The sequence below is a fragment of the Lynx rufus genome, unplaced genomic scaffold (assembly GCF_022079265.1).
Source record: "Lynx rufus isolate CCGP_SWC_20201006 ecotype Redwood Valley unplaced genomic scaffold, mLynRuf1.p SCAF_6, whole genome shotgun sequence".
Taxonomy (NCBI): domain Eukaryota; kingdom Metazoa; phylum Chordata; class Mammalia; order Carnivora; family Felidae; genus Lynx; species Lynx rufus.
Genome location: NW_025814878.1, coordinates 91,765,179 through 91,791,896, shown reverse-complemented (window position 1 = coordinate 91,791,896; position 26,718 = coordinate 91,765,179). Strand labels below are relative to the sequence as shown.

At 39.6% G+C, this 26,718-nt stretch overlaps 2 protein-coding genes across 5 annotated transcripts in view; both read left to right on the top strand.

Annotated features, from left to right (window-relative positions):
* ZNF451 (zinc finger protein 451) overlaps window positions 1-5,065 on the top strand; it is an 88,653-nt gene extending 83,588 nt beyond the window's left edge. For all 4 annotated transcript variants that reach the window (XM_047101628.1, XM_047101626.1, XM_047101625.1 and 1 more), the window contains one exon: window positions 2,893-5,065. In XM_047101628.1, the coding sequence (XP_046957584.1) occupies window positions 2,893-2,939 (47 nt within the window). In that variant the 3' untranslated portion in view covers window positions 2,940-5,065. The remainder of the gene's footprint in view (window positions 1-2,892) is intronic.
* Window positions 5,066-6,485: 1,420 nt separating this feature from the next.
* On the top strand, window positions 6,486-21,724 carry BAG2 (BAG cochaperone 2). Its single transcript, XM_047102600.1, has 3 exons — window positions 6,486-6,667; window positions 17,927-18,036; window positions 19,890-21,724. Exons 1-3 carry the CDS (start codon window positions 6,555-6,557, stop codon window positions 20,300-20,302), a joined length of 636 nt encoding a protein of 211 aa, XP_046958556.1. The 5' UTR covers window positions 6,486-6,554; the 3' UTR covers window positions 20,303-21,724.
* Window positions 21,725-26,718: the final 4,994 nt, after the last annotated feature.

Here is a 26,718-nt window from a genome sequence, read left to right as displayed (position 1 = left end):
TACTACAAACTAGATGACTTAAAACAACAGATTTATTGTCTCACAGCTTTAGGGGTTAGAAAACTAAAGTCAAGTTGTCTGTAGGGCTATTGTCCCTCTCCTAGCTTTTAGTTGTTATAGGCAATCATAGGCACTCCTTGGTTTATGAATGCATCACTCCAGTCTCTGCCTCTGTCATCATGTGGCCATCTTCTACCTGCGTGTCTGTCTTCACATGGTATTTTTTTCTTATAAGGACACCAGTCATGTTGGATTAGGGCTCACCCTAGTGACCTAATCTTAAATTGATTATATCTGCAAAGACCCTATTTTCAAATTAGGTCACATTCCTGGGTACTAGGGATTTGGACACATGTTTGGGGGGAACGTAATTCAACAACAACCAGTACCTTAGAAGTGTCCCCCTCATTTCTCTCTTCCAGTTACTTCTCCTGCACTCCTTCCCAAAAAAGGTTAGTGGCCACTATCATGTCTTGAAATACTAGTTTAGTAGTGCTCGATTTTGAACTTTATTTAAAGGGGATTATACAGATCATCATTGTCCAATATAATTTTCTGTGACGAAAATACTTGATATCAGCACCCATATGGTTGCTAATATTCATGTGTGGCTATTAAGCACTTGAAATGTAGCTTAACTGAGGAACTGAATCTTAAATCTCATTTAATTTTAATTGATTTAAATATAAATAGCCACATAGAGTCAGTGGCCATCATATTGGACAGCACAAGCAGAGTCTATATATTCTTTTGTGTCTGGGTGCCTTTTTTTTTTTTTTTTTAATGTTTATTTTTGAGAGAGTGCACAAGCAGGGAAGGGGGAGAGAGAGGGGGACAGAGGAGCCAAAGCTTGTTCTGTGCTGACAGCAACAAGCACAATGTGGGGCTCAAACTCATGAACCATGAAATCATGACCTGAGCTGAAGTTGGAAGCTAAACCGACTGAGCCACCCAGGTGTTCCTTTGTCTGGGTGTCTTCTAGTCGAGTTGTTTTATAGATTAATCCAGGTGTTAGCATGTAGCTTTTGTTTGTTCATTCCTAATATCTGAATAATATTCTATTTTACATATATATCTCAATTCACCTATTTATAGACATTTGCTTTGTACTTTTTGTCTGTTGCAAGTAATACTACTGTGAATGTTCTCATACATGTCTTTTATTTTTTTTAATTTTTTTTTTAACGTTAATTTATTTTTGAGACAGAGAGACACAGAGCATGAACAGGGGAGGGTCAGAGAGAGAGGGACACACAGAATCTGAAACAGGCTCCAGGCTCTGAGCAGTCAGCACAGAGCCCAACGCGGGGCTCAAACTCATGGACCGCGAGATCGTGACCTGAGCCGAAGTCGGACGCTTAACCGACTGAGCCACCCAGGCGCCCCCATACATGTCTTTTAATACACATATGTGTGCATTTCTGGGAATATATACCTAGGAGTGGGATTGCTTGTGTTCACCTTCAGAAGGTAATGCCAAATTGTTTTTCCAAAGTGGTTGTGCCACTTTCTTTTGTCCTGTGTTGCATATGTGAGTTCCCATTGATGTACATTTTCACTAATCATTTAAATTATTTGATCTCTTTAATTTTAGCTAGTGATGGATATATACTGTTATTTCTTGGTAGTTTTAATTTACATTTTTCTGACGAGTAAGGTTATTGACCATTTTGACATCTTTTGTGCTTTTTCAAATTTCTTAACAGTTTTCTTGTGGATTATTTTATTGATCAGGGTTGAAAATTTTTTAATACTTTCTGGGTACAAGTTCCATGTATTGTAAATATTTTCTCCCACTGTATGTCTTGCCTTTTTACTCATTTAATTGTGTCTTTTTTTTTTTAATGTTTATGTATTTTGAGAGAGAGAGGGAGGGAGGGAGGGAGAGAGAGAGAACCCCAAGCAGGCTCCATACTGTCAGCACAGAGCCAGACGTGGGGCTCAAACCCACAAACCATGAGATCATGACCTGAGCCAAAATCAAGAGTCGACATTTAATTGATTTAGTCACCCATGCTCCTCATTTAATGGTGTCTTTTAATGAATAAAAGTAATTTTAATACATTCCAAATTACCATAGTTTTCCATAATATTTTTTTTAATTCTGTTTAATAAATATTTCCCTACACTAAGGTCTTGACACTGTCCCCTTGAATTATCTTCTAGAAACTGGGCCACACTCTTAATTACTATAACTTTATAATAAGTTTTCATATTTTTTATAAGTGTTGTCACCTTGTTTTTCTTTGCTAGGAAGCAACTTGGGTTTTCTTTGTATTTCCTCATCCCTTTGAATTCATCTTAGGGCAACTCCCTGACCTAGAATCTAGCTTTAACTTAACACACATTATACACTAGCCTGTAGCTTTTTTTTTTTTTCCTTAAATGTTTGTTTATGTTTGAGAGAGAGAGAGCACAAGCAGGCAAGAGGCAGAGAGAGAGAGAGAGGATCCAAAAGCAGGCTCCAGGCTCTGAGCTGTCAGCACAGAGCCCATTGTGAGGCTCGGACCCACAAAGTGTGAGATCATGACCTGAGCCGAAGTTGGACACTTAACCTACTGAGCCACCCAGGCACTGCAAACTAAATTTTTAATCTCTTTGAGATTTTGGCATTTCGTGGTTTTGCCTATATCAACTCTTATATGCATGCCTCAAGTGATTCTAGAAGGTTGTTGACTTTACATGTCCCTAAATGGAAATAACTTGCAAGTTTCTTATTAAGCTCATATTTATTATAATTAAGCCTGAGACTATATCCAGATTCTTATTGTTTTGAAATACTCAAATTTTATGAAGAAACTGTCAAATCATCCCAAGTGTAGTTGATGAGATTTATATAAAGCATGTATTTATTTTCTGCCCTAAATATTAAAATTCTGTCTTTTAATGCAGATGTGGAATTAGAAGAAGCTATTAGAAGAAGTCTTGAGGAAATGTAATTATAAAGATATTACCACACAACATCAAGTGGCCTTGAAGAGACTCAGAATAATGAATTCTTGAGTTTGTTTTCTAAAGGAGACCAGAAATCTGTTAGTACAGATGTATTTGGAAACACGCTTTTTTTGCTTTTGCATCTGATACTTGCTTTGTATTTTTGTGCTATTTTGCAAAAATGTACAGAGGAGTAGAATACATGTTAATGCAAATATAAATCATGTATTCTAATATAGTTATCACAGTTTTCCAGTCAACTTTGAATTTATATATTTAGGTTAAAAGAATTAAAAAATAGAGAAGCCCTCGACTATTGTTTATATGTTTCCCAAATAGCATTAGTGCTTCAATTTTATTTGTACTGTACAATGATTCTAGTTTATTTTTTTAGAGTGAAAATGAATATAAATAAAGCTGTCATAGATCAGTTTTTCTGTAAATTCCATTTCTTATGTGGCACTAGTATAGAATACCATTCAGATCTTTGTTTATGATTATTAGAAGAGAGTAATGAAAACTGATCATGGAAACAGATTAAAATTTTTACCAGCAGTGTTCTTTGTGGGTTTCACTCAGATGTATATTCCTACTTTAACTGGGGCAGCACATTGTAGAATTTAAAAAAAAAGACAAACCCTAATTTCTTTGAAATTATTAAAAAGAAACCTTTCCATTCCTTTTACCTGCTTAGACTATCATGTGACTTGTATTATCTACTATTTAAAGGGAATGATGTCAAAATGTTTGCATAGAATTAAATGTATTTTTAATAATATTAGTCTTTTTCTATATATATTTGTGTAAACATAATCTTCAAAAAATAATGTTAAAGGTCTACTCAGGAGTAATCTTCCTTAATTAACCCTTTAAAATTTTTATTTCATTGTAAGTGTCTTCATTTTAATCAATCATTAAATTGTCAGTCTCCAACATTTCATATTACCCATTTAATTTTTAAATGTTTAGGCTCCATTGTGAATAATAAAAAACATTACATAATTAGAAGACTAAGAAGGGCTTATCACAGTATCTTTGTGTATATGCTTCATGACCAGAAATGTCTTTCCTAAAAATTTTGAGTAGTAATTCCATACAAAACTTAACATTTTCTATAAATATAAATTTTTTCTTTAAGACAAAAAAAAAATCATCGCTAAAATTTTCTTCTTTGCAACTAGATATTTTAGTGTAAAATACAATTACTGCTTGTTTTTGTTTACTGTAGTCTTTCCAATCCACATTGGAAACAATTTGTGTTTTTATTTCTTAAGATGTCAGTTCTGTCCTACCTGCTTTTATTTTTTTTAAGTAGACATGTAGGTTGAGCATTTACCATTTTTCCAAAATGACCACATTGTACTTTTCATTTGTATGTTAAAGTCATCAAGCAAGGCTTTAGGAGGTAGTCATGAGCTGGACCTTAAAGAGCTTTCCAGGAGCTTGCTCAATAGTGAGGAGCACAAAGGATGATCCAGAAAGAAGAGTGCTGAAGCAGATGTGGGAAAGAGAAATCAACACCTCTCTGCCAGAGGTGCCACACACAGATGTTCTGTTAAGAAGTTTTTGTGGTGTGTATGGTAAAGAATAAATGAAATTTTTTATATGACAGTAAAGGGATATTTAATCATGACCATTAAAAAAAGATAATTGGGTCGTTCAATGTTTTATTTAATAATTGTCACTGATTATATTTCTACTTGTTAAGCAATTAAAAAATCATTTTTTAATTACTTCATAATTTGAACTTAATTTAGACACAAAGAGGAGAGGTAATTAGATGGTATTACAGAAAATTATATGTATTATTATCAAAAGTAAGTGATTAAAAAAACAAAAGTAAATATGTTTCTGACATTGACAAAGATGCTTATCTTCATTACATCATTAATTTATTTTTCTTTCATGCATTCCCTCACACAGTATTTGTTGAGTACTTACCATGTGCCACTGACTGTTCTAAGCACTGGGATATACCAGTGAGCAAAGCAAAGCCCACACTCCTTTATGATTCGCATAACTGGTGAAGAGAGGGTTGGATAGAGTGTTATACATTATCATAAACAAGTGTATCCAATGGTGGTAACTAAAGAAGGAAAAATAAAGAAGGGAAAGATCCTGTTTCTGAGAATTAATGGTGTGATCTGCCTTCTTTAGAAGGGTTACTGTAATTACTGTATTGAGAATATACACCAGAGGCAAGAGGAGAAGTAAGACCAGACAGGAAGGTGTTAGGAGTAATCCAGGTAAGAACTGATGGTGGCTGGGACCACGGTGGTAGCAGTGCAATTGGAGAGAAGAATCAGTATATTCTAAAAATAAAGGGGAGGGGATTTACTGATGGATTGGATCTACAGGATAGGAGAGAGAGAGTCCAAGATGATTCTAAACTTCCATGATAGACTTTCAAACCATTCACAACATCTCTTTGGATTCCAAGTTTGTGTCATGATAATGGCAAAATATATTTAATGAGGTCAAATAATCCCCTACACCAATAGTTTATTAGTATTTAGATGGAGTTCAGAGGGAACTGGAATCCAGGCTTACAGCACTCCTCTCTGTTCAGGTATTTAAATGTCTTTGATCTCAGATTAAAGGTGGTAATTCAGCTTTAAACTGTTATTATCTATCATTTAATGTGCCCTGTATATATATTCTCATCCTTGCAATATGAGGCGGACAGCTATAATGAGATGGGAGCAAAGCACAAGTTTTTAAGTACATAAATCTTTGTATTCCCTGTCCTGTTCTTTCACTGACCTTTATAGTGTCTGCCCTAGTGACTTGCCGTATCTTTTCAACAGGAGATTTAAATCAACTGGGTGTGAAAGACAAAGAAAGATGGGGTAGCTTTTTCTTTCTTTCCTTTTTTTCCCCCCCTCTGTAAGCTTCAGTGGTTTTATCCAGGCTTTCATTTATTCCACCTCAGGAAAGGAAATGTTGAGACAGGGTCGGGCAAGTACAGACTGCCAAGGAGCCGTACTTAGATGCCATCGGTGCCACAAAGGAACCTTTTCTCCCCATATCAAAGGATTTTAATGGTTTTGGTTTGGGCGTGAATTAGGAGAGCTGGGAGAAACTAAGCGAAGCCATCACTGGGTAATACCCACAGCCTACCATTAGGTACCTTGGCGTGTGGGGAATTGGCTACATCCAGGCTGCACAGAGTCGGGGGCGCCCAGAGGTAGGGGTAGAGGGCTGTTCTGTGAGCCTCCTCTGGGGTTTCGGTTGTTTCCGGGTCTGGAGAGCAAGAAGGGGCGATCGAGTTAGGTCCTCCCCTTCCTTCGTCAGCCCCTCCAGGTGCCTCGGAGGCCGCTCCTCCGGCCCCGGGCCCTGGCTGCCCACCCTCGAGGCCCCGTGGCCAGCGAGCTCCCTCCCGCAGCCGCAGTAGCTCCCCGCCGGGGACCGTACCCTGAGCCCGGCGGGCGGCGCGCCTGCCCTTGTTTGGCCACGCGGCGGCGGCGGTGTCGGCGCATCCTCCCGGGCCGCCCCCCGCGGGCGTCAGAGGGAGGCGGGCGCCCCGCGCGGTGACGGCGACGCCTGCGGCCGCGGGACTCTCCACTCGCCGCCGCCGGAGAGGCCGGTGACCTCTTGGCCGCCCCGCCTCGGAGGTTCAGATGGCTCAGGCGAAGATCAACGCGAAAGCCAACGAGGGGCGCTTCTGCCGCTCCTCCTCCATGGCCGACCGCTCCAGCCGCCTGCTGGAGAGCCTGGACCAGCTGGAGCTCAGGTGAGCGGCGGGGCGGTCTGCGGGCGGAGGCCGTGCGCTGCGGGCCGGTCCGGCACGGTCCCGGGGCAGGCTGCGGCCACAGAAGTTGCTTGCTTGAGATTTGTTCTTCATGGGGATGGTGCAGTTTTCTCTCGCCCTTGGTGGATTTTCCTCTCCGTCGGAGAGAGAACGCATGCGATTTAAGAACCTGTGAGCGCATTATTGGTGGCCACGTTCTCGTTAACAGACCTGAGCGTTTGGGAACGGAGAAAAACCAGAGAAGGTAAAAGTTAGAGTGGCGTTATTTGAGATTACAGACTGTGACACTCCGTGTCTACAGAACTTCTAGAACCTTCTGAGTGCCAGTGTGCGGTCTTCCCAAGTGTTTTTTAACTTGCTCTTTTCCTATTATTCATTTTTAAGAGCGGCAGCAGTTTACTGGTGAGTGATCAGTTTCTTTGCTCCAAAACCCAGCAGAGCAAAAAACCTAAAAACCCAGGGACCCGTCTGATAGCAAGGAGTAGGGAGGAGTAGGACAAATGAGGGGCTGCGGGGAGAACAATGGCTGGGTACTTGGTGTAATAAGACCCTGCAGCTTTCGTTTTCCTCCTAACCCTGCATGCAGCCTTTCCGTTAGTTTCACAGTATTTGTGTACCTCCTTCCGTAGAAGACATTGACTGTACTGACTGACACCTTCTTGAAAGTGCTAATCATTGGCCCAAAAGCATAAGATAGTCACCCGTTTTTTTTCCTTCTCAACTGAATAAGATTTTATTAAGTATTACAGAGTTACGCTTATGTGCAATCTCTAAGTAATTTATAATAAATTTTGGAAATACTTGTTTCCCTTAGTGTATTAAAACTTTTATGTACTTCTTGTAAACGTTTATGTCACCAAAGTTACTGTGACAATTGTGTGCAGATGTAGTTAAATGAAAATCTTATTAAGGCTCTGCAGCCCCTGAAACTACACCGAATTTTTTTTCTATAGTTCTCACCAGGTTCTGGAGGAGCAAAGAAGTATGTAAGCCAAAAATTTTAGGAAGCAGTGCATGTATGTCTTTATCTCCCTGGATTTATATACCAAAATAAGAAGGGGTGTCTATTTGCCAACAAAGTGCATTCATAACCACAGTATATCTCAGCAGTTGAGGCAATTATTATTATCCTGAGAAAAGAGTCAAAAGATGAGAAATTCTCCTTCCAGGATGATTTCATGGATGGCAACACATAGGGAAATCAGAGCCAAAACCACATTCTAGAGTTCGGCTCAGAATGAGACAAATGGAACAAAAGAAAACTAAGGCTTCCCCATGGTTGAGCTTGATGCATTCAGCCCCCGGAGAAAGTGGAACAAGACTGATCAGTAGCTTCAAGCTACTTAATGCCCCTCTGAAGAATAATACTTCTTTTTATGTGGCAGCGCTACAAGTAACTCCCCACATCCTCCTGAAACCATTATTACACTGTATGTTAACTAACTTGGATTTAAATAAAATTGTAAACATAAAAATAAATGAAAAAAAGATGAGGAAATGAAGACACTCAAAACAAAACAAAACAACTAACTCCCGCATCTCCCCAGGTATTTAGAACTTTGAGGGCAAGTTCTTAACTATTTCACGGCTCTCTCCCTCCTGGTCAGAAACGATTTTTCCTGAAAGGAATGAGGAGGATTTTGCCCTTCCCTTCTTCAAGCTGAGTCATTCTCCTCAAACTTGACTTAACACCTCGTGTGTGGTAGGTGGAAAAGCAGGCAAGTACTTATCTTTAAAGGAAAGCCTCTGTTGTGAGTATTAGTACATTCTTCTTAATGTTTGATTAATGTGAATTGATTACTGTATACAAGTGATTACATTATAACTTGTTTAACCCTTGAGCTGAGGAAGAAAGACTGATTAAAATGTGCTAATTACTCATTTTAAGGACTTATCTAGTAATTTTAGCCTTTTGTAAGCTTTGTTTCTTCCTTAAAATAAAAAGTAATACTGATCTAAGGAAGTATTTTAGAAGGTAGTGAAAATAAAAATGCAAATGCTGATGCTTTAAAGTTCCTTTGAAACCACATGAGCAGTGTCACAGAGCACCGCACTATTAAAAACTAGCCTCATGCCTAGATCTATTTGTAAAAGAAAACATATTCAAGGTAATTTTGCTCTAATAGTTTAATTTTATATTAAGGATGACTCATAAGGCAGTGTTTTAGGTAGAATAAATCACTGTAGTTTGTACTTAGAAGCTTGCATTTACTGTTCCCCAGCCATACTAATTGTGTCATTTGTGGTAAAATGTCTTCCATATGAAACTGAAAACAATTTGCTGAATGCTTTATGAGCTAGAGTATGAACTGGTAGCGTATGTGAGTTTTTAAATGCTTTAAAATGTTTGGCAGCATTCTACAAATTAAAGGAATTCCATTTGTTTCTAATACTTTACCATGACACTGGCCTTTCTTTCTTGACTCCATCTCATCTCCTTTTTTGCTTCCTCCTGAAAAGGTGATTCCTTTCTCTCCCAGTTTTTTGACCAATTCTAAATGGCATCTGACTTTTACATTCATCAGTGGCTCAAGACACCTTGCTTATTATTGTTACTTTTTTTTAAGTCACTGTAATTTATGAATAATACATGCTAACAATGATTCGTTAAATGAGCACTGACTCTGTATACCAGGGCCCATTCCTTTGTGGAAGTTACTATTACCTCCATTCTCCACATGGGAAATTGAGGCTTAGGAAGATACATGACTTGTCCAGGGTCCCCCAGCCAGAACCCAGGAAGACTGGCAATAGAGCTTAATAATTCATGCCTGAATTCTCTTAAAGTTAGATGTGTCTTACTGTTACCTGAAGCTGGGTTTGCCTCTTGGTGGGTGTCAAGCCAAAAGATACAACCAAGCCAAAGAATAGGAAAAGGAAGGGTTTTACTTGCAGCAAGTGAAGGAGAACATGGGGGATCTTTCCCAAGCAGTGTGTCCCAGAACAACAAGATTGGGGGAGTTTTAAGCTAAGGGTGCATACATATTCAGGAAGAGGCTTGCACAGCGGGGAATACAGCATGGCAATGGGGTGACTGATTCCAAGTCAAAGTCACAAGGACTGCAAAGGGTCAGCAGCATCCGTTCCCTGGCGTCAGTTGGTCTGGGATCTGAGTACTCAAAGGGGTTTAAATCCTGTAGAGATAACTCAGGAGTGTGCATCAGGTCAGTCTTTGCTTTCTGACTATGATTAGACTATCTCCTGGCCTGATGGTGGCTGTTCTCACATTCTTTCACAAGATGGTTTGGGGCCTAAAATGACTTCTCTTACATCAAGAAAGCTATGTCTGTCTTTCTTTGCCCAGGGACCCCTAACTCTTGCTGCTTACAGTATTTCAAAATGGAGGAATAGTATATGGATGAATATATGACTTTACTGAAAGAAGTGAAAAATCCCTTTTTTTTTAAAGATTTTATTTTTAAGTAATCTCTACACCCATCATGGGGCTTGAATTTACAACCCCAAGATCAGGATTCACACACTGCACCAATTGAGCCAGACAGGTGCCCCAAAAATTACATTTAAATTGGTGTTGAATACAGTAAATACTGAACACCTACTGATGCCAAGTATTGAGTGGCTCCTAGAAGGCTCTCGATGGTAATGAAGATGTTTGAGATATGGGTTGTGGAGAGTGGCAGAGGGGAAAATGATAGGACTGCAAGATTGTTCACAAATTTCCCAAAACTGGTCACGTTGTAGGTCCTTCCCCTGCCCAGTGACTTACCCGACAGCCAGAGAATGAAGGGTTGGGGCCGGGAGTGATATGGATCATTTGGCTGAAAGTTTCCTGTTGCTTGAAGTTTCTTAGGGTGTGCCAGTGTCCCACGAGTCACAAAACAAGTGGCCTCAGAGTTAATATTGAACAACAGCCTATAATTTAAAAGAGCGCTTCTCATATACATTGTCATTTGAACCTTACAAAACCCTTTGAGGCAGAGGAGGGCACAAGAATGTTATCTCTTTTAGAAATGAGGGAACCCAAGTCCAGAGGGATTGAGTGGCTTGCCTAAGGCCACAGTACTAATGAGAGGCTCCTAAGCACCAGTTCCATCTTCACATTGCAGGGTTGCAGTGGTGAGTGTATTTTCATATTTTGGTGATGATTAGGAAAACTTACTCAAAATCTTACACTGCCTAGAATATAAGTAATCCTTGTAGCATTCTTTATATACAAGGGTATTTTTTTAATTTTTATTTTTTATTTTAATTCCAACATAGTTAACATACAGTGTTATATTAGTTTTAGGTGTGCAATATAGTGATGCAGCCATTCTTATTTTTTTTTAAGTATATATATTTTTTTAAGTTTATTTGAGAGAGAGAGCAAATGGGGGAGGGGCAAAGAGAGAGGGAGACCGAATCCCAAGCAGGCCCCACACTGTCAGCACAGAGTCCGAGGAGGGGCTCAAACTCACGAACCGTGAGATCAAGACCTGAGCTGAAGAGTCAGCCGCTTAACCGACTGAGCCACCCAGGTGCCCTGATTCAGCAGTTCTATACATTACTCAGAGCTCATCAAGGTAAGTGTACTCTTGGGGCACCTGGCTGGCTCAGTAGAGCATGTGACTCTTGACTGAGCCCCACATTGGGTGTAGAGATTACTTAAAAATAAAATCTTTAAGTAGCACCTGGGTGGCTCAGTTGGTTAAGCATCTGACTTTGACTCAGGGTTTGTGGGTTTCGAGCTCCGCGTCAGGCTCAGAGCCTGGAGCCTGCTTCAGATTCTGTGTCTCCCTCTCTCTCTGCCCCTCCCCCACTCACGCTCTGTCTCTCTCTCAAAAATAAACATTAAAAAAAACTTAAGAAGAAAAAAAAAGATAAGTTTTCTCTTAATCCCCTTCACCTATTTTACCCATCCCACCCACTCCCTCCCTCTGGTAACTGCCAATTTGTTCTCTATAATTAAGGGTCTTGTTTTATTGTTTGTCTCTCTTTTTTTTTCCCTTTGTTCATTTGTTTTGTTTCTTAAATTTCACATATGAATAGAATCATATGTTATTTGTCTTCCTCTGACTGACTTCGCTTAGCCTTATACACTAGCTCCACCCGTGTTGTTGCAAATGGCAAGATTTCATTCTTTTTTATGGCTGAGTAATATTCCATTATGTATGTGCATACGTGTGCGTATGTATATACACATCTTCTTTATTCATTTATCTATTGATGCACACTAGGGCTATTTCCACAATTAAGCTATTATAAATAATGCTGCAATGAACGTAACAGTGCATATAACCTTTCAAGTCAGCATTTTTGTACTCTTTTGGTAAATACCCAGTAGTGTGATTACTGGATCATAGGGTAATTCCATTTTTGGTTTTTTGAGGAACCTCCATACTGTTTTCCAGTGTGTGCACCAGTTTGCATTCCTGCCAACGGTGTACAAGGGTTCCTTTTTCTCCACATCCTTACCAACACTTGTTTCTTGGATATGAGTATTTAATAAGAGATGGACTGTGATTTTAAGAACCTATTTTAGAAATTATTTATTTCAACTAAATTCATGACAGGAGCATTTGCCATTTCTCTTCCTTTGTATGAAAGCACAAGTTCTTGGTATTTATAAGCCTGAGTCCATAATGGTAAGTGTGTAATAAATAGCATGAAGCTAATGTTTACCAGCACCAATTCTAGACACATGACATGTAGTAACTCATAAACATAATTGTTGTAGTCAGTGCTGTCAGTCAACTGTGTTAAACTCTTTACCTGCTTTACTTCATTCAGTCACAACCACCATCTCATTATCCCTATTTCATAAATGAAGAAATTGAGGCAAAGAGAACTTGGGTTACACAGCCAGTAATCGGCAGTGCCGGTTTGAACAGTGTGACTGAAAAGCCATTGTGGCTTCACTGAATGCTGTGTTAGTGGACATATCCACAGTAGCCTCAGTCTGGTGAAGTCGCTGTCAGGCCTCACAAGTGTATAATTTTGCTACCTAGGCTGCAGAGATGTGTGAGGTTCAGGAGACCCGAACACTAGTGGAGGATGTGGGCACTTCAAGTTTCGCCCTCCTAAGAATTTCTGACTAAAATTTCTTTGTGTTAAGCCTGCTTAGTTGTGATTTTATGCAGAGAGTTTTCCAGGAGTACAACCCAGGCCAGCCATGGTATGAGGATTTCTTTCCCAATTTTGGACATGTAGCTCTTCTAGGATCTGTTAATAAAAACAGAACCACCCTTCTCCGCCAAGAGAAGTGTTGTCAAATGATGTTTAAAAACTTGAAGGGTAAAGTGAGGTGGTCCAACACTTGTCTAACCAGAGTCCCGGAGGAAAATAATAGCATGGAGGACAGGGAATATTCGAAGATACTATGACTAACAATTTTCTAGAACTAAATGGAAGGGTTGTAGATAGAAAGATTTATATGTGAGATGAATTTAAGGATCTCAGTAGCTGACAGTGCAAATATTACTTACATAAATTTAAATAGAGGTCTAGGTTCAGCTAGAGGGAACTGCACATGAAAGGTCGATGGTGCCAAAAAAAAAAAAACAAACAAAAAAACCTTGAAATGTTTACATTCTAAAGAATGCATTTTACCTTTGCTATGAAATGAAAAAAGTATACATAAAAATGTATATGAGAGGTTCCATTAAAAGTGAAGTCTGTTTATCACAGGGAAAATGCCCTGGCAATTTCTAGCCTTGGGGAGAAAAACAAAAACAAAACAACAACAACAACAAAAAACCCCACAACCCTTAAAAGTTCCATCTAGTGTCTTCTGTATTTGGGGCGTCTGTTTGGCTCAGTCAGTTAAAGGTCTGACTTTGAGTCAGGTCATGATCTCATGGCCCATGGGTTTGAGCCCCATGTCAGGCTGTGTGCTAACAGCACGGAGCCTATCTGTCTTCCTCTCTCTCTGCCCCTCACCAGCTCATGCTCGCTCGCTGTCTTTCTTCAAAAATAAATAAACATTAACAATAATTTCTTCTGCATTTAGTCTCATTTAATGACAAAATATCTTCCTTATATTTTTGGGGGTTTTTTCTAGAGCATCTCCTCTTAAACCAATTTCTTGTTAACAATTCCATGAACTTACTGTCATAACTTGATGTAAATGAAGATTTCCTTTTTAGAGTAACATTTAATTCTCTATCATTGTGCATTTGAGTACAAACTCAAAGAGTGTTGAAAAATTAATCTCTTCTTTCAGCATCTTCTCACTTACTAATCACATGATTCATCTGTGTCATTTAAACAGTATAGTCACGGTTTGTGTTTTTCGCATAAATATTTCATATTAGTTCCTACTCAATATCTCTTCTATGTACTGGGCCCTAGGTTATCTGCCTGAGAGTTTGCTAATGTAAAATATTGAAGTACGCAATGAATGGTGCTGGAAGTGGGCCTGCTGTTGGCATTATTGCTGTTTTATAGAATATTGGTTTTATTGTGCTTTCCAGCCACATTTGTCACATAAGATTCTTACCGGCTCTTTGTTTTTCTGGCTCTTATGAACACAAAGTTCAACATATATTTAGTATCTTGATGAACAAAGAGACCGTGTGACTTTATAGTCTATCAGTGCTATTTTGGGGTCTAACAGGTGGATGGCTGTTGGGGAAAAGGCAAATGTGTGGTTAGGGTGAGTAGGGGAAGCCTTATATGGAGTGGACATGTGTTCAAACATTAGTGAAGTTGTTCCTTCTGTGCCCACTTAAGGCAGCAATCAAGATTAGATCTTCATGATCTCATGATTCTCAGGCCATCTGAATACCGAGGATCTAAGTCTGTCACTGTTCATTTTGCAGAAATGGCAACTTACTTAGTTACAGGATAACGTATAGCAAGAAATTGCCCTGAAAACAAAGCACCCTAAACATACAAGATTTTCTTTTTTTCTGTTCTCATAATTCCACAGTCTTGTTCTTTGGTGACTGGGTGTGTTCATGTGTATGTGTAATAAGAGCGCATGTGTATTTATTTATACTCAAGGGAATTAGGAAAAGTAGTGCTTCTATAGCTCGATCTGGTCTTTATACCAAAAACCTAAACAGGCATTTCCTTTAAATTCAGGAAAAGACACAGGTGCCCTGTCTAATCACCACTGCTTAATAAAGTAACAGAGGACTTTAGTCAATACTAAAAATAAATTAAAATAGGAGCTGATAGGATTGAAAAGGAAGAGAGTAAAACTGTCATTTTGTGCAGATGATATGCCCACCAATCTAGACGAATCACTGAATCAAACGATAAATTATTAAAATTAATAAATCAGTTACCAAGTACAAGATGAACCTTCTAAAAGCAGCATTTCTCCAACCAGCAATAACCAGCAAGAAATTATAATTTAAAATATTCACAATAACAACAGTATGCTCAAAGGATCAAAGCGCTCAGAAGAGTCCACAAAGACTACCATTAAGAATACTTCAAAACTCAGGGTACCTGGATGGCTCAGTTGGTTAAGTGTCTGACTCTTGGTTTCGGCTCGGGTCATGGTGTCATGGTTTGTGAGTTAAAGCCCCAAATCAGGGTTTGCACTGACAGTGTGGAACCTGCTTGGGATTCTCTCTCTCCCTGTCTCTCTGCCCGTCCCCTGCTCATGTTCTCTGTCTCTCTCTCTCAAAATAAATAAGCTTTAAAAATATATTAAAAATTTTTTAAAAGAATACTTCAAAACTCTAAGAATATAAAAGAGGGGTGCCTGGCTGGCTCAGTCAATTGAGCATGTGACTCTTGATCTCAGGGTCGTGAGTTCAAGCCTCCCATTGGGTGCGGGGATTACTTAAAATAATAAAATCCTTTTTTTTTTAGTTTATTTTTTTGAGAGACAGAGAGAGATAACATGTTGAGCAGAGCAAGAATCCCAAGCAAGCTCTGCACCAGCAACACAGAACCTGATGCCAGGCTCGGACTCACTAATTGTGAGATCATAACCTGAGCCAAAAATCAAGAGTCAGACAGGACACTTAACTGACTGAGCCACCCAGGTGCCCCCCAAAAATAAAATCTTAAAAATATAATAAAAAAATAAAAATAGAGAAGATAGAAGATGATCTGAATAGATGGAAAGACACATCATGCTTCTGGATAGAATGGCAGTATGCTAAAGATGCCAAATTTATCTCAGTTCTTTGAGAAACCTGATAAACTTACTCTAGAGTTAATATGGAGAATTAAAAGTCCAAATAGCTAAGTTAACATTTAAGATTAGGGGACTAGTTCTGCCAAATATTAAGGCATATTACCAGGCTGTTGCTGTTTTTTAAAAAATGGGTGTTGGTGTAAGAACAAATATACTAGTAGGGGCACCTGGGTGGCTCAGTCAGTTAAGCATCCGACTTCGGCTCAGGTCATGATCTCACAGTTTGTGAGTTCGAGCCCTGCATCGGGCTCTGTGCTGACAGCTTAGAGCCTGGAGCCTGCTTCGGATTCTGTGTCTCCCTCTCTCTCTGCCCCTCCCCTGCTCATGCTCTGTCTCTCTCCTTCAAAAATAAATAAAAACATTAAAAAAGAACAAATATACTAGCGAATGAAATAGAGATTTCTAAGAGTAGACGATCTATAAATCATTGGAGGAAAGGTAGATTTTTGGTGGATAGAATGTTGGAGAAGCCGGTTCACTATTTGGAGAAAATAAAGCAAAATCCTTACCTAAACACATACAAGGTGGATTCTAGATGGACTAAAACATAAATATGAGAAAGATAAAGCAATAAAGTTAATAGAAATATAGGAAAATATCTCAGGACTTAGGATGGAAAGATCCTGAAGCAAAACTTCAAAAGCATAAACCATAAGGCAAAAGAAAAGCAAGAAAAGATCAATTTGATCACTTCAAAGTAAGGATGTCTGTTCGGTGAAGTATATCCCAGACAAAATTCATGTATGATAGAATGGGAGAAGATAATTATAATGTCTTTAACTAATGTGGGATTAATTGCTTTAACATGCAAATCAACAAGAGGACAGTAACCCCTGTTTAAAAAAGATAAACAAGGGAGGGAGGGAGGGGGAAAAAGAAAATGAAATGAAGTGAAAATAGGTACAGGCTATGAAGAAGCTAACAAGAATACAAAGAGATGTCCAAAATTATTAGTAATGACAGACATGCAAGTTAGGTACGAACATATCACTGCACACTTACTAGACTGGCAACAAGTAGAAAGTTGGAAAATGCTGAGTATTGGTAGGGCTTTGGGTACACAGGGATTCCTCTGCTTTGCTGCTGGGAATATTGTCAAGGAGTTCAGGACAGGGCCCCCCAGAATGTGCCACTTTGGCATGTGGGTTATTTTGAGCTGAAGGCACTTGAGAACCTGCAGGCTCAAGAGAAACTTTTACCCCTCCCTTAACCACACAGAAGAATCTAAATTAGGGGTCTTTCCCAAAATAAGGGTTATAAACAGAGATAAATTTTATCTGAATGGCCCATCTTTTTGGTAAGGCAAACATCTAATTACCAAACATCTGCTCTTCTTTTCACCCTGTGAAGTATATTCCTTTTGTCCGAAGTCCCAGACCCCTACTCCCTCTTTCTTCATTCAGAATGACGTATACACCTCATTTTGCCTGACTATCTTTGGAATCTCGTCCAATGTACACTGTTATATTTGATTTTCTCCTCTTAATCTGTCTCATGTCAATTTATTTCTTGGTCCAGCTCGAAGGACCTTTGAGGGGACAAGAATTCTTGCTTCCAAACAGTGGTCTAGCATAGCCGTTCCAGAAGAACAATTGTACCCTTGTCTCAGCAATCCTGCCCTGGGATACATCCTAAGGAGATTCTCATTCAGTCCATGAGGGGACATGTATTCGTGTAAGCATTTTTTGTGGTGATGGAAAGTGAGGGGATAAGGTAGGTGTCTCCACTGGGAGAGTGGATGTAAAACCAGCTGGATATGCATGAAGTATATGATATGCAGCAATCAGAAGCTACTGACTAGATGTTCACATAGGAAGCTGGATGGTTCTTAATAAAATAATGCTGAGGGGAAACAGAGTGAGATATAAATTGAAAATAGGTGAAAACACAAAATACACGTTTTGTTAAGAACAAGTACAAAATAGATAAACACTAAACAGAATGGTCGCCATACAAGCAGGGAGGAAAATGGGAGTGGGGTAGGTGGATTTAAAACAATAGAAAAGTTAAAGAACTTTTTAAAAAGGAATAAAGAATTTTTGAAAGGTGCTTCTAGTGATCTTGAAACTTGAGTTGGAGCACATGATAGAGATGAGGAAAACTAAACTTCCATATGGTAACTTTTGTTTTCCCAATTTCTACAGGGTGGAGGCTTTGAGAGAAGCGGCAACTGCTGTGGAGCAAGAGAAAGAAATCCTCCTGGAGATGATCCACAGCATCCAGAATAGCCAGGACATGAGGCAGATCAGCGATGGTGAGAGCATTTGCATGGAAGGGAGCTCATCTTTTCCACTCCGTGAAGGGATTTGGGATACACATGGGTCCATGTTCGCTTGACTTGAGGAATGAGCACGCCTGGCTTTGGCATCTCCCGTGAGCAGCAGACAGCAGCTGCAGCTGTCAGTCTATTACAACAAGAGCCACGTACCCAGAGGTCACCCTTCTGGCCCACCCCCTACCTCAGGGACATGATTGGAAATGGTAGAAAAGGCCTCTAAGCTCCAGAAGAGGTAGCCCCGAGCAGTAAGGCTGTGGCTTTGACCTCAGGCTCACACTTCTAACTTCAGCTCCTCAGAAGTTATTGGACCATAGAAGTATAAAAGCAGAGAAGACACAAAGGGAGGGGTTGAGGTGTAACTTAAAGAGAGGAAGGAGAGAAAATTCAGGGGAAATAAATTATGGACCCGATAAAACCCCATTAATGTAAAAATGTGCTATTGTTTCCATACGAAAAGCATGACTGCCCATGGAGAAACAGGGTACTTGTAATTTCCTTTCACTAGCAGTGGGTCTTCCTAATTTGGTTGCCCTGGTGCTTCCCGGGACAAGCTAATAGGCCAGCAGCTGGTACCATGAATGTGCCATCTAACTCCAGGCCCTGAAATGTTAGACATGCACAGCGGGGTTAAGACCTAGCCAGTCTTTTCCCCATCCTGGCCAAAGATCCATGAATTAGGAAGGAAGTCACAGAACAGAACACACATAAGATTGCTGAGTTTTTCATATAAATAATGAAATGTTGACCCAGCGCCCCTCTCCCCACCATTGCCTCTCTGTGCTGGCCAAGACTTATACTACTGGCCTGCTTAAATTTGGCTGGAGAAGATGAAGCCAGTGTCTCATTCTGAGGCCAGCTTTTTCTCCACTACTGTGGCTAAGTTTTTGTCAGCCAAAATTGGGTCATTGTATTCTGATACACGTGCAGACTATGTCATCCGAAAGTATACCTCTTGGCATGAGAATTATTTCAAGCTGATTATTTCTGAGAAACTGCAGACACAGGAGAAGCTCTGAAAACAGAGTAGAAGTCATTCTTTTGTAAGGGAAGTTTAAATTTACAAAGGAAAGTTCCATTTGTAAGGAACTCTGTGTACCAGAAAGAAGGATGACTAGAAGTCACAAGAAACTCTTATCTATGCAGAAAGCACCTACTACATCTGCAAAACAGCCTTAGCCTGGTTTATCCTGCTTTTCCTAGTAACCTCCCTAAGGAGGGGAAGACCTCCCTCAACATCTTAGTCCTTAGCTGAAGATGGTTTTTAAGGTGGTGGCTCAGGCCATCTCAGGGAGTTAGACCATCTCCGTTTCCCTGGCAATCTCTTATGTATATTTGAAGTATACATATTAATAAATTTCTGGGGTTTTTTTCTTGTGAATCTGTCTTTTATTACGTTTCTCAGCCAAGAGCTCAGAAAGGTACAGGGAAAATTCTTTTTCTTCCCCTACGTGCACATCCGTATGGAGAGATCCACCGTATCTGATCTCTTGTCTACCCAGCACAAAGTCCTGGTTATGTTCACTATTCACTCTGTGTTAAGACTTGATCTCCATCCCAGTTACAAATGTATGCCCGCCCAAACTTTTTCAAACATAACCACTTGAGAAGTCATCTGGTATCCCATGTATAAAGACTTTCAGGGAAAGGTATTCTGCAACCTCTCTTTGTAATACACATAGTTAATCTTATGTGCTATAGTTTTAACTTTTACTCTAAAAATTTCATAGCAGAGGCACTACAGAAAATAGTTTTAGCCACAAAAGAATGCCTTTGTGTTCTCAACATCGATAAATTTATATCTCATATTGATTGATACTTTCTACGTTTAGGAGAAAGAGAAGAATTAAATCTGACGGCAAACCGTTTGATGGGAAGAACGCTCACCGTTGAAGTTTCAGTAGAAACTATTAGAAATCCCCAGCAGCAAGAATCCTTAAAGCATGCCACCAGGATTATTGATGAGGTGGTCAGTAAGTTTCTGGATGATTTGGGAAACGCCAAGAGTCACTTGATGTCACTGTACAGTGCTTGTTCATCTGAGGTGCCATCTGGGCCTGTTGACCAGAAGTTTCAGTCCATAGTGATTGGCTGTGCTCTTGAAGATCAGAAGAAAATTAAGAGAAGATTAGAGACTCTGCTTAGAAATATTGAAAACTCTGACAAGGCCATCAAGCTGTTAGAGCATTCTAAAGGAGCTGGTTCCAAAACTCTGCAACAAAATGCTGAAGGCAAATTTAATTAGTTTTGAAACAGAAGAGCACTTACAAATAATGACGTAAAAATGGTTAAATACTAGTTCTTTATGTTAGGCATAACATTTGATACTGATTATTTCAGATGAGGAAAATATCCCAGTGTCATCAGTTTTGTGATTAACATAATTAAAACTAGAAGTATTTTAATTATCTTTCTAGAAATTTTTAGATTGAATTCTTGTCTTGTATTAGGATCTAGCACCTAATATATATTTTTTTTACTATTCTGTGGTTGAATACTTAGTATATAGGAGAGAGTTAGTGCTCAGCCTGGGGCAAAAGCATTATTTTCCTTCCTGGGCTTTATCTGGCGTGGAGATACTTGGGCACATGGGGCATTTGGTTGACTAGAAATTCTTTACTTAATCAGCACACACACTTACTACACATCTGTTAACTAAGAAGTGTGCTTAAAAGGGATCCCAAAATAAGAAGCTTTCCCTCCATCTTTTTCATAAAGCACCTTTTTTGGACATCTGAATCAATTTTGACTTAAGATTTATGCATCTGATAATATGAATATATTTCTTCCTGTGTGTGAAAACATGGCATAAAGTGTGAGAGAATTCACCTGATTTTACCACTGTGAACAACTATATGTCCACTTCATCTTTTTCCAAATGCATCATTTCTCTCAATTTGTACTCATTATTGAAATGCGGTATTGTAACTTGCCTTTTTTTTAAAAAAATGCTGCTATAAAGTCTGCTAATTGTCAACTTTAAAACCTCTATTCCATATAGTTGTATAATTTACTTAGCCATTCCCCTAACTAGGCATTTAGGTTGTTTCCAGGTTGTTTCTTATTCCTGCAACATATTTATATACAGAGAGCTTTTTCCTTTTTTCTTTGTTTTTGATTTTCTTTGTATAAGTTCCCAGCAGTGGGATTTACCAGGTCAAAGGGTATATACATTTTCATGACCTGACATATTTCCAAATTTTTTGGTATAAGAGTTACATCAATTTATACTGTCTTCAGTAATTAAAATGTAGCTGTTTCACTAAAAGCTTCCGAGAATCGAGCATTGTTTTTTCTAACATTAGACATTAGACTAAATACCTGAATTTAGTTTGCATTTTGTTTACTAACAAGGTTGACCTGTATATTGATTATTCTTTTATGTGTGATAAATGAAACAACCGTAGAACATTTTCATTTGTTAGAAGTAACTAGTGCTGTGGATACACAAAAACCTCGACTTCCCCTCAAATACTACTTCAAAATGAATACATCGAACTCAATTTTCATGAGAATGTAGGTATTCTTTCACGCTGGAGGAGAAAGAGAGTCAGGATCCAGATTAGCTTTATGTATTTATAGCTTGCAATGCAAACAATATTGAGCTTCATTTTCTGGGCAAAAATGTCAAATTAGCCTCTCTTCATAAAAAGCAATTACAATCTGAGAACATTATGGTTTTGATTGCCATTGCTAAGTCGGCCTCATTTAAATCTTTCCATTTCATGGGGAACATTAATTCTCATTGATAACTGTGGTCAAAGCCGCTTGATTTTGTCAGTTGACTCTCATTTGCTATCATCAGGTTCACTGTCAGATAAAGATGTTCTTTTTGTGCCATCTTTACCAGCTTTTTGAAAATTAAGAAACAAGAATCAAGTTTTCTTCCAGTTCTCAAGGACTGTCAGCATCTTTGAATCCCTTCCACCCTGGGAGATACTCCCACTTCCCGTTCACTCGTTCACTCCATGTTAGCCTAGGACATTTTCTACCACATGTTTGGGCCCCGCCTCCTCAACCTTTGTGCTCTTCATGTTGTTTCTTCCCCATTTTTTTGTAGTGGAGATTCATTGGAGGCCAGTCCTTATCACGGACTTGAAGAGCTGTGGTCTACCATCTCCAGGCTGCCTCAGTCCCTGGCCTGCAGCGCCTGTAGCCCTCTGTATCTCCAGCCTGAGCCACATTCCAGGGGCAAGGACCTCAGTGTGTTGATTCTTAACATTTTTATTTATTATAAGAATGAGTAGAAGTGCAATTCATTTTTAAATGATGAAACTACCACGAGTCACATTAACCTTCATCTGTCATCTTTTTTTTAAAAAATTTTTTAATGTTTATTTACTTTTGAGAAAGAGAGAGGGGAGAGTATGAGCAGGGGAGGGGCAGAGAGAGAGGGAGACGCAGAATCTGAAGCAGCCTCCAGGCTCCAAGCTGTCAGCACAGACCCCAACACCGGGCTCAAATTCACAAGCCGCGAGATCATGACCTGAGCTGAAGTCGGGCACTCAACCAACTGAGCCACCCAGGCGCCCCTGTCATCTTTTATATAGATAATAGTCTGGGACTACAATGGAATTCAGAGTATATTATTTGTCTTTTATTCATACATTCCCTAAAGCCCCATTCCTTTTTTTTTTTTTAATGTTTATTCATTTTTTGAGAGAGAGACAGACAGAGCCTGAGAGGGGGAGGGGCAGAGAGCGAGGGAGACACAGAATCCAAAGTAGGCTCCAGGCTCTGAGCTGTCGGCACAGACCCTGAAGTGGCGTTCAGACTCATGAACTGCAAGATCATTTCTTACCATTTACTGAATGTAGCATACAGTTTTTGGACAGCCCTGCTTCCATCCTTCATGAGACTGCTTCCCAGTAGAGTGTCCCTATTCCTACACTGGCTCTAAGAGTGCAGCTTGCAGGACCAGCCAAGGAGTTGACAGGAGAGCATTCAATGTGCATCAACTGAGGACAGAGTGATATTGCCACCCCGTGAAAAGTCTGACAAATGTAGAATTGTCCCTCCTGGTATTTAAATGTAGGAATCATTGACATTAAAAAATAATAATAAAAATCCTGAAAGCTTTCAGAGGGATAGGAAGGAGAGAGCTAACAGTAATGAATGTGAACTGGGTTTTCCAGCTGTGCTGCCCTCCCAGTACCAGTACTGCATCCACTAGGGGCACCATTCACGCTATTCTATGGGAATGGTATCCTGTGACTAGAACATTAGCAAGTGAGGTATGATGCAGAGGGACACAATAGTGAGTACAGACATGGTCCTCTGCATTGATGCAGCTCACTCTAGCACTCCAACTCAAAATGCTTGGAATTCACTCTAAGGAGATGACCAATTAATTACAGAACTCTGCTTAAACATGTTACAATTGGAAAGCATGAAAGAATTTAACAACCCCTGAAAGGAACAGAGTAAGGATCTGGCAAACAATTACATGCAATGATTTTTAAGTAGGAAATATCCATACATGTGTCCCTTTCAAGTGACTGAGAGAAATGCTGATACATGTGGAGGACACATATGTGATAATGCTATTTTTGAAGGCTGGATTTTGAAATTCCTCAAAGACAAAAATGAAAGTAATAGCTGAGAATTTTAGAAAAGGCAAGGACAGTAGTGAAATTGAGCTTGTGTGTGTCTACTCACAACAAGCAAGCAAAATGAAATGGACCTCTGTTTAGGGACATGACTACATTCTTGAGCTTTCAATCATGATCAAAGAGTAAACAACTTGAACTGAGTTGAACGACCAGGCCTTAGAGCATGCAACTCTTCATCTTGGGTTTGTGAGTTCAAGCCCCATGCTGGGTGTACAGCTTATGTAAAAACAATAAAACAAACAAACAAACCAAAAAAAACATTGTGGCAAACATGCTTCCCTTGCATGTAGTTGGCATTCAGATCACTATGGCATTCACTCACAGCTGTTTGGTGAGGGCCAATTTCAGTATCTAGCCCAGCTTTTTTTTTTTTTAAGTTTATTTTTCAAAGAGAGAATACAAGTGAGGGAGGGGCAGAGAGAGAGAGAATGGGAATTGCAAGTAGGCTCTGCACTGCCAGCACAGAACCCAGTGTAGGGCTCGATCTAATGAACCGTGAGGTCATGACTTGAGCCAAAATCAAGAGTCAGACACAACCGGCTGAGCCACCCAGGCACCCCTCTCGTCCAACTTTAATATGCAACTAATTTGGGCACGATTTGTGCAGGAATTTGACAGAAGCTGTCAGAAAAGATTGAAAAACCTGGCATTGGAAAACTGACCTAGAATTTGGATCCAGAGAGTATTATAAGTACATATTCAAGTGTAATCATCAGCCCTCAGGTCTGAAGATGATACAGCCCTGGGACAGAACACACATAGTGGCTTTAAGCTTTGCTGCAGGAAGACTTGAGTTCCTAACCCCAGCTCTTATCAGCAGAGAGCCGCAAGAATATCCCTGACCTCCCCAGCTGTAAAGTCAGGATGATAATGCTTCTGTGAGTTATGAACTTTAAATGAGATGCCATATGCAAGGTGCTTAGGATGGTGGCTAACATAGAAAGCACTTGCTAAATAAATTTGAATAGGGGACTCCTGACTGGCTTAGTCGGTGGAGCATCTTGATCTCAGGATTGTGAGTTCAAGCCCCATGCTGGATGTAGAGATTATTTATATATTTTTTAATGCCACAGTTATTTTGCACAGGGAAAAGTAAATTTATTACTTGAGGGTGGAGCACAAAAGCCTCAAAACAACATTTCTTTAAAATAGACTTTATTTCTTTAAAACAAACTTCATTTCTAAGACAAAATTATTTAAGCCACAGTGCTACTAAATTGCATTAAATATCCCACTATCAATAAAATCACTATGCTAAATATTGGCAGAGTATCTAAAACATGAAATAGGGGTGCCTGGATGGCTCATTTGGTTAAGCTTCTGACTCCTGATTTTGGTTCAGGTCATTATCTCATGGTCATGAGATGAGCCCCGGGCTGGTGTGTGCTCTGAGCATAAACCTGCTTGGGATTCTCTCTCTCCTTCTCTCTCCTCCCCATCCCACTCACGCTCTCTAAAAATAAATAAACATTTTTAAAATAAATAATTAGATAAATATGAAAATTTTTAAGTTCAGAATTTTATTTTTTTTAATTTTCTAATGTTTATTTTTTTAAAAATTTTTTAACGTTTATTTATTTTTGAGACAGAGAGAGAACATGAACGGGGGAGGGTCAGAGAGAGGGAGACACAGAATCTGAAACAGGCTCCAGGCTTGAGCTGTCAGCACAGAGCCCGACGCGGGGCTCGAACTCACGGGCCGTGAGATCATGACCTGAGCCGAAGTCAGCCGCTTAACCAACTGAGCCACCCAGGCGCCCCTCTAATGTTTATTTTTGAGAGAGAGAGAGAGAGAGAGAGAGAGACCATGAGTGGAGGGTGGGGAGAAAGAGAGAGACACAGAATCCAAAGCAGCCTCCAGGCTCTGAGCTGTCAGCACAGAGCCCAACACAGGGCTCGAACCCACTGACCTCAATATCATGATCTGGGGTGAAGTCAGAAGTTTAACCTCCTGAGCCACCCAGGCGCCCCAAGTTGTTCCAAATTTTAAAGAAGTTATATTATAGGAGCACCTGGGTGGCTCAGTCAGTTAAGTGTCCAACTTCAGCTCAGGTCATGATCTCAGGGCTCGTGAGTTCAAGCCCCATGTCACGCTCTGTGCTGACAGCTCAGAGCCTGGAGCCTGCTTCGGATTCTGTGTCTCCCTCTCTCTCTGCCCCTCCCCTGCTTGTGCTCTGTCTCTTTCTGTCTTTCAAAAAAATATTTTAATATTAACTTTAAATGAGATGCCATATGTAAGGTGCATATTAAAAATATTAAAAATATTAAACATTAAAAATATTTTTAATAAAAAAGTTACATTATATCTTTTACTGCTTTGTTCCACACTGTTGATGCACGTTACACAAAATTTTAGTTTTGAAATTCATTTATTTTTTGATTATTGGATTTATCTTTCATGAAATTTTTATTAAGTAGTATATTTTATTTTTTTTAATTTTTTTTTTAACATTTATTTATTTTTGAGACAGGGAGAGACAGAGCATGAACAGGGGAGGGTCAGAGTGAGGGAGACACAGAATCTGAAACAGGCTCCAGGCTCTGAGCTGTCAGCACAGAGCCTGACGCGGGGCTCGAACTCACGGACCACGAGATCATGACCTGAGCCAAAACCGGCCGCTTAACCCACAGAGCCACCCAGGCGCCCCTAAGTAGTATATTTTAAATTAAACAAGGGCTTAACTTTAACTCCAACCCAATAGCAATACATACAGGTGGTTTTCCATTCAAATTTACAAAAGCATTATTTAATAGTAACAAAAATACATAAGGGGTTCAGTTTTCCTTTTAATCCAAAGGGTTGTTTGTTTGTTTAGAGGAGGGGGGCATGAGTGGGGAGAGGGGCAGAGGAAGAGGGAGAGAGAGAATCTTAAGCAGGCTCCACACCCAGCTCAGAACCAGAGGCAGGGATCAGTCTCACGTCCTGAGCCAAAATGAGTCAGACACTCAATCAACTGAGCCGCCCAGGCACCCCTAATGTTTTTATTTTTAAGGGACATTTACCAACATCCTAACATAGATATTTCAAGAGAGAGAAGAAGAGGAGCAC

Excerpts from the sequence above, each read along its gene's own strand:
- BAG2 (XM_047102600.1), top strand. The coding sequence starts at position 6,555 with ATGGCTCAGGCGAAGATCAACGCGAAAGCCAACGAGGGGCGCTTCTGC. Across the intron at positions 6,668-17,926 it reads CTGGACCAGCTGGAGCTCAG|GGTGGAGGCTTTGAGAGAAG; the intron begins GTGAGCGGCGGG and ends CAATTTCTACAG. Across the intron at positions 18,037-19,889 it reads CATGAGGCAGATCAGCGATG|GAGAAAGAGAAGAATTAAAT; the intron begins GTGAGAGCATTT and ends TTCTACGTTTAG.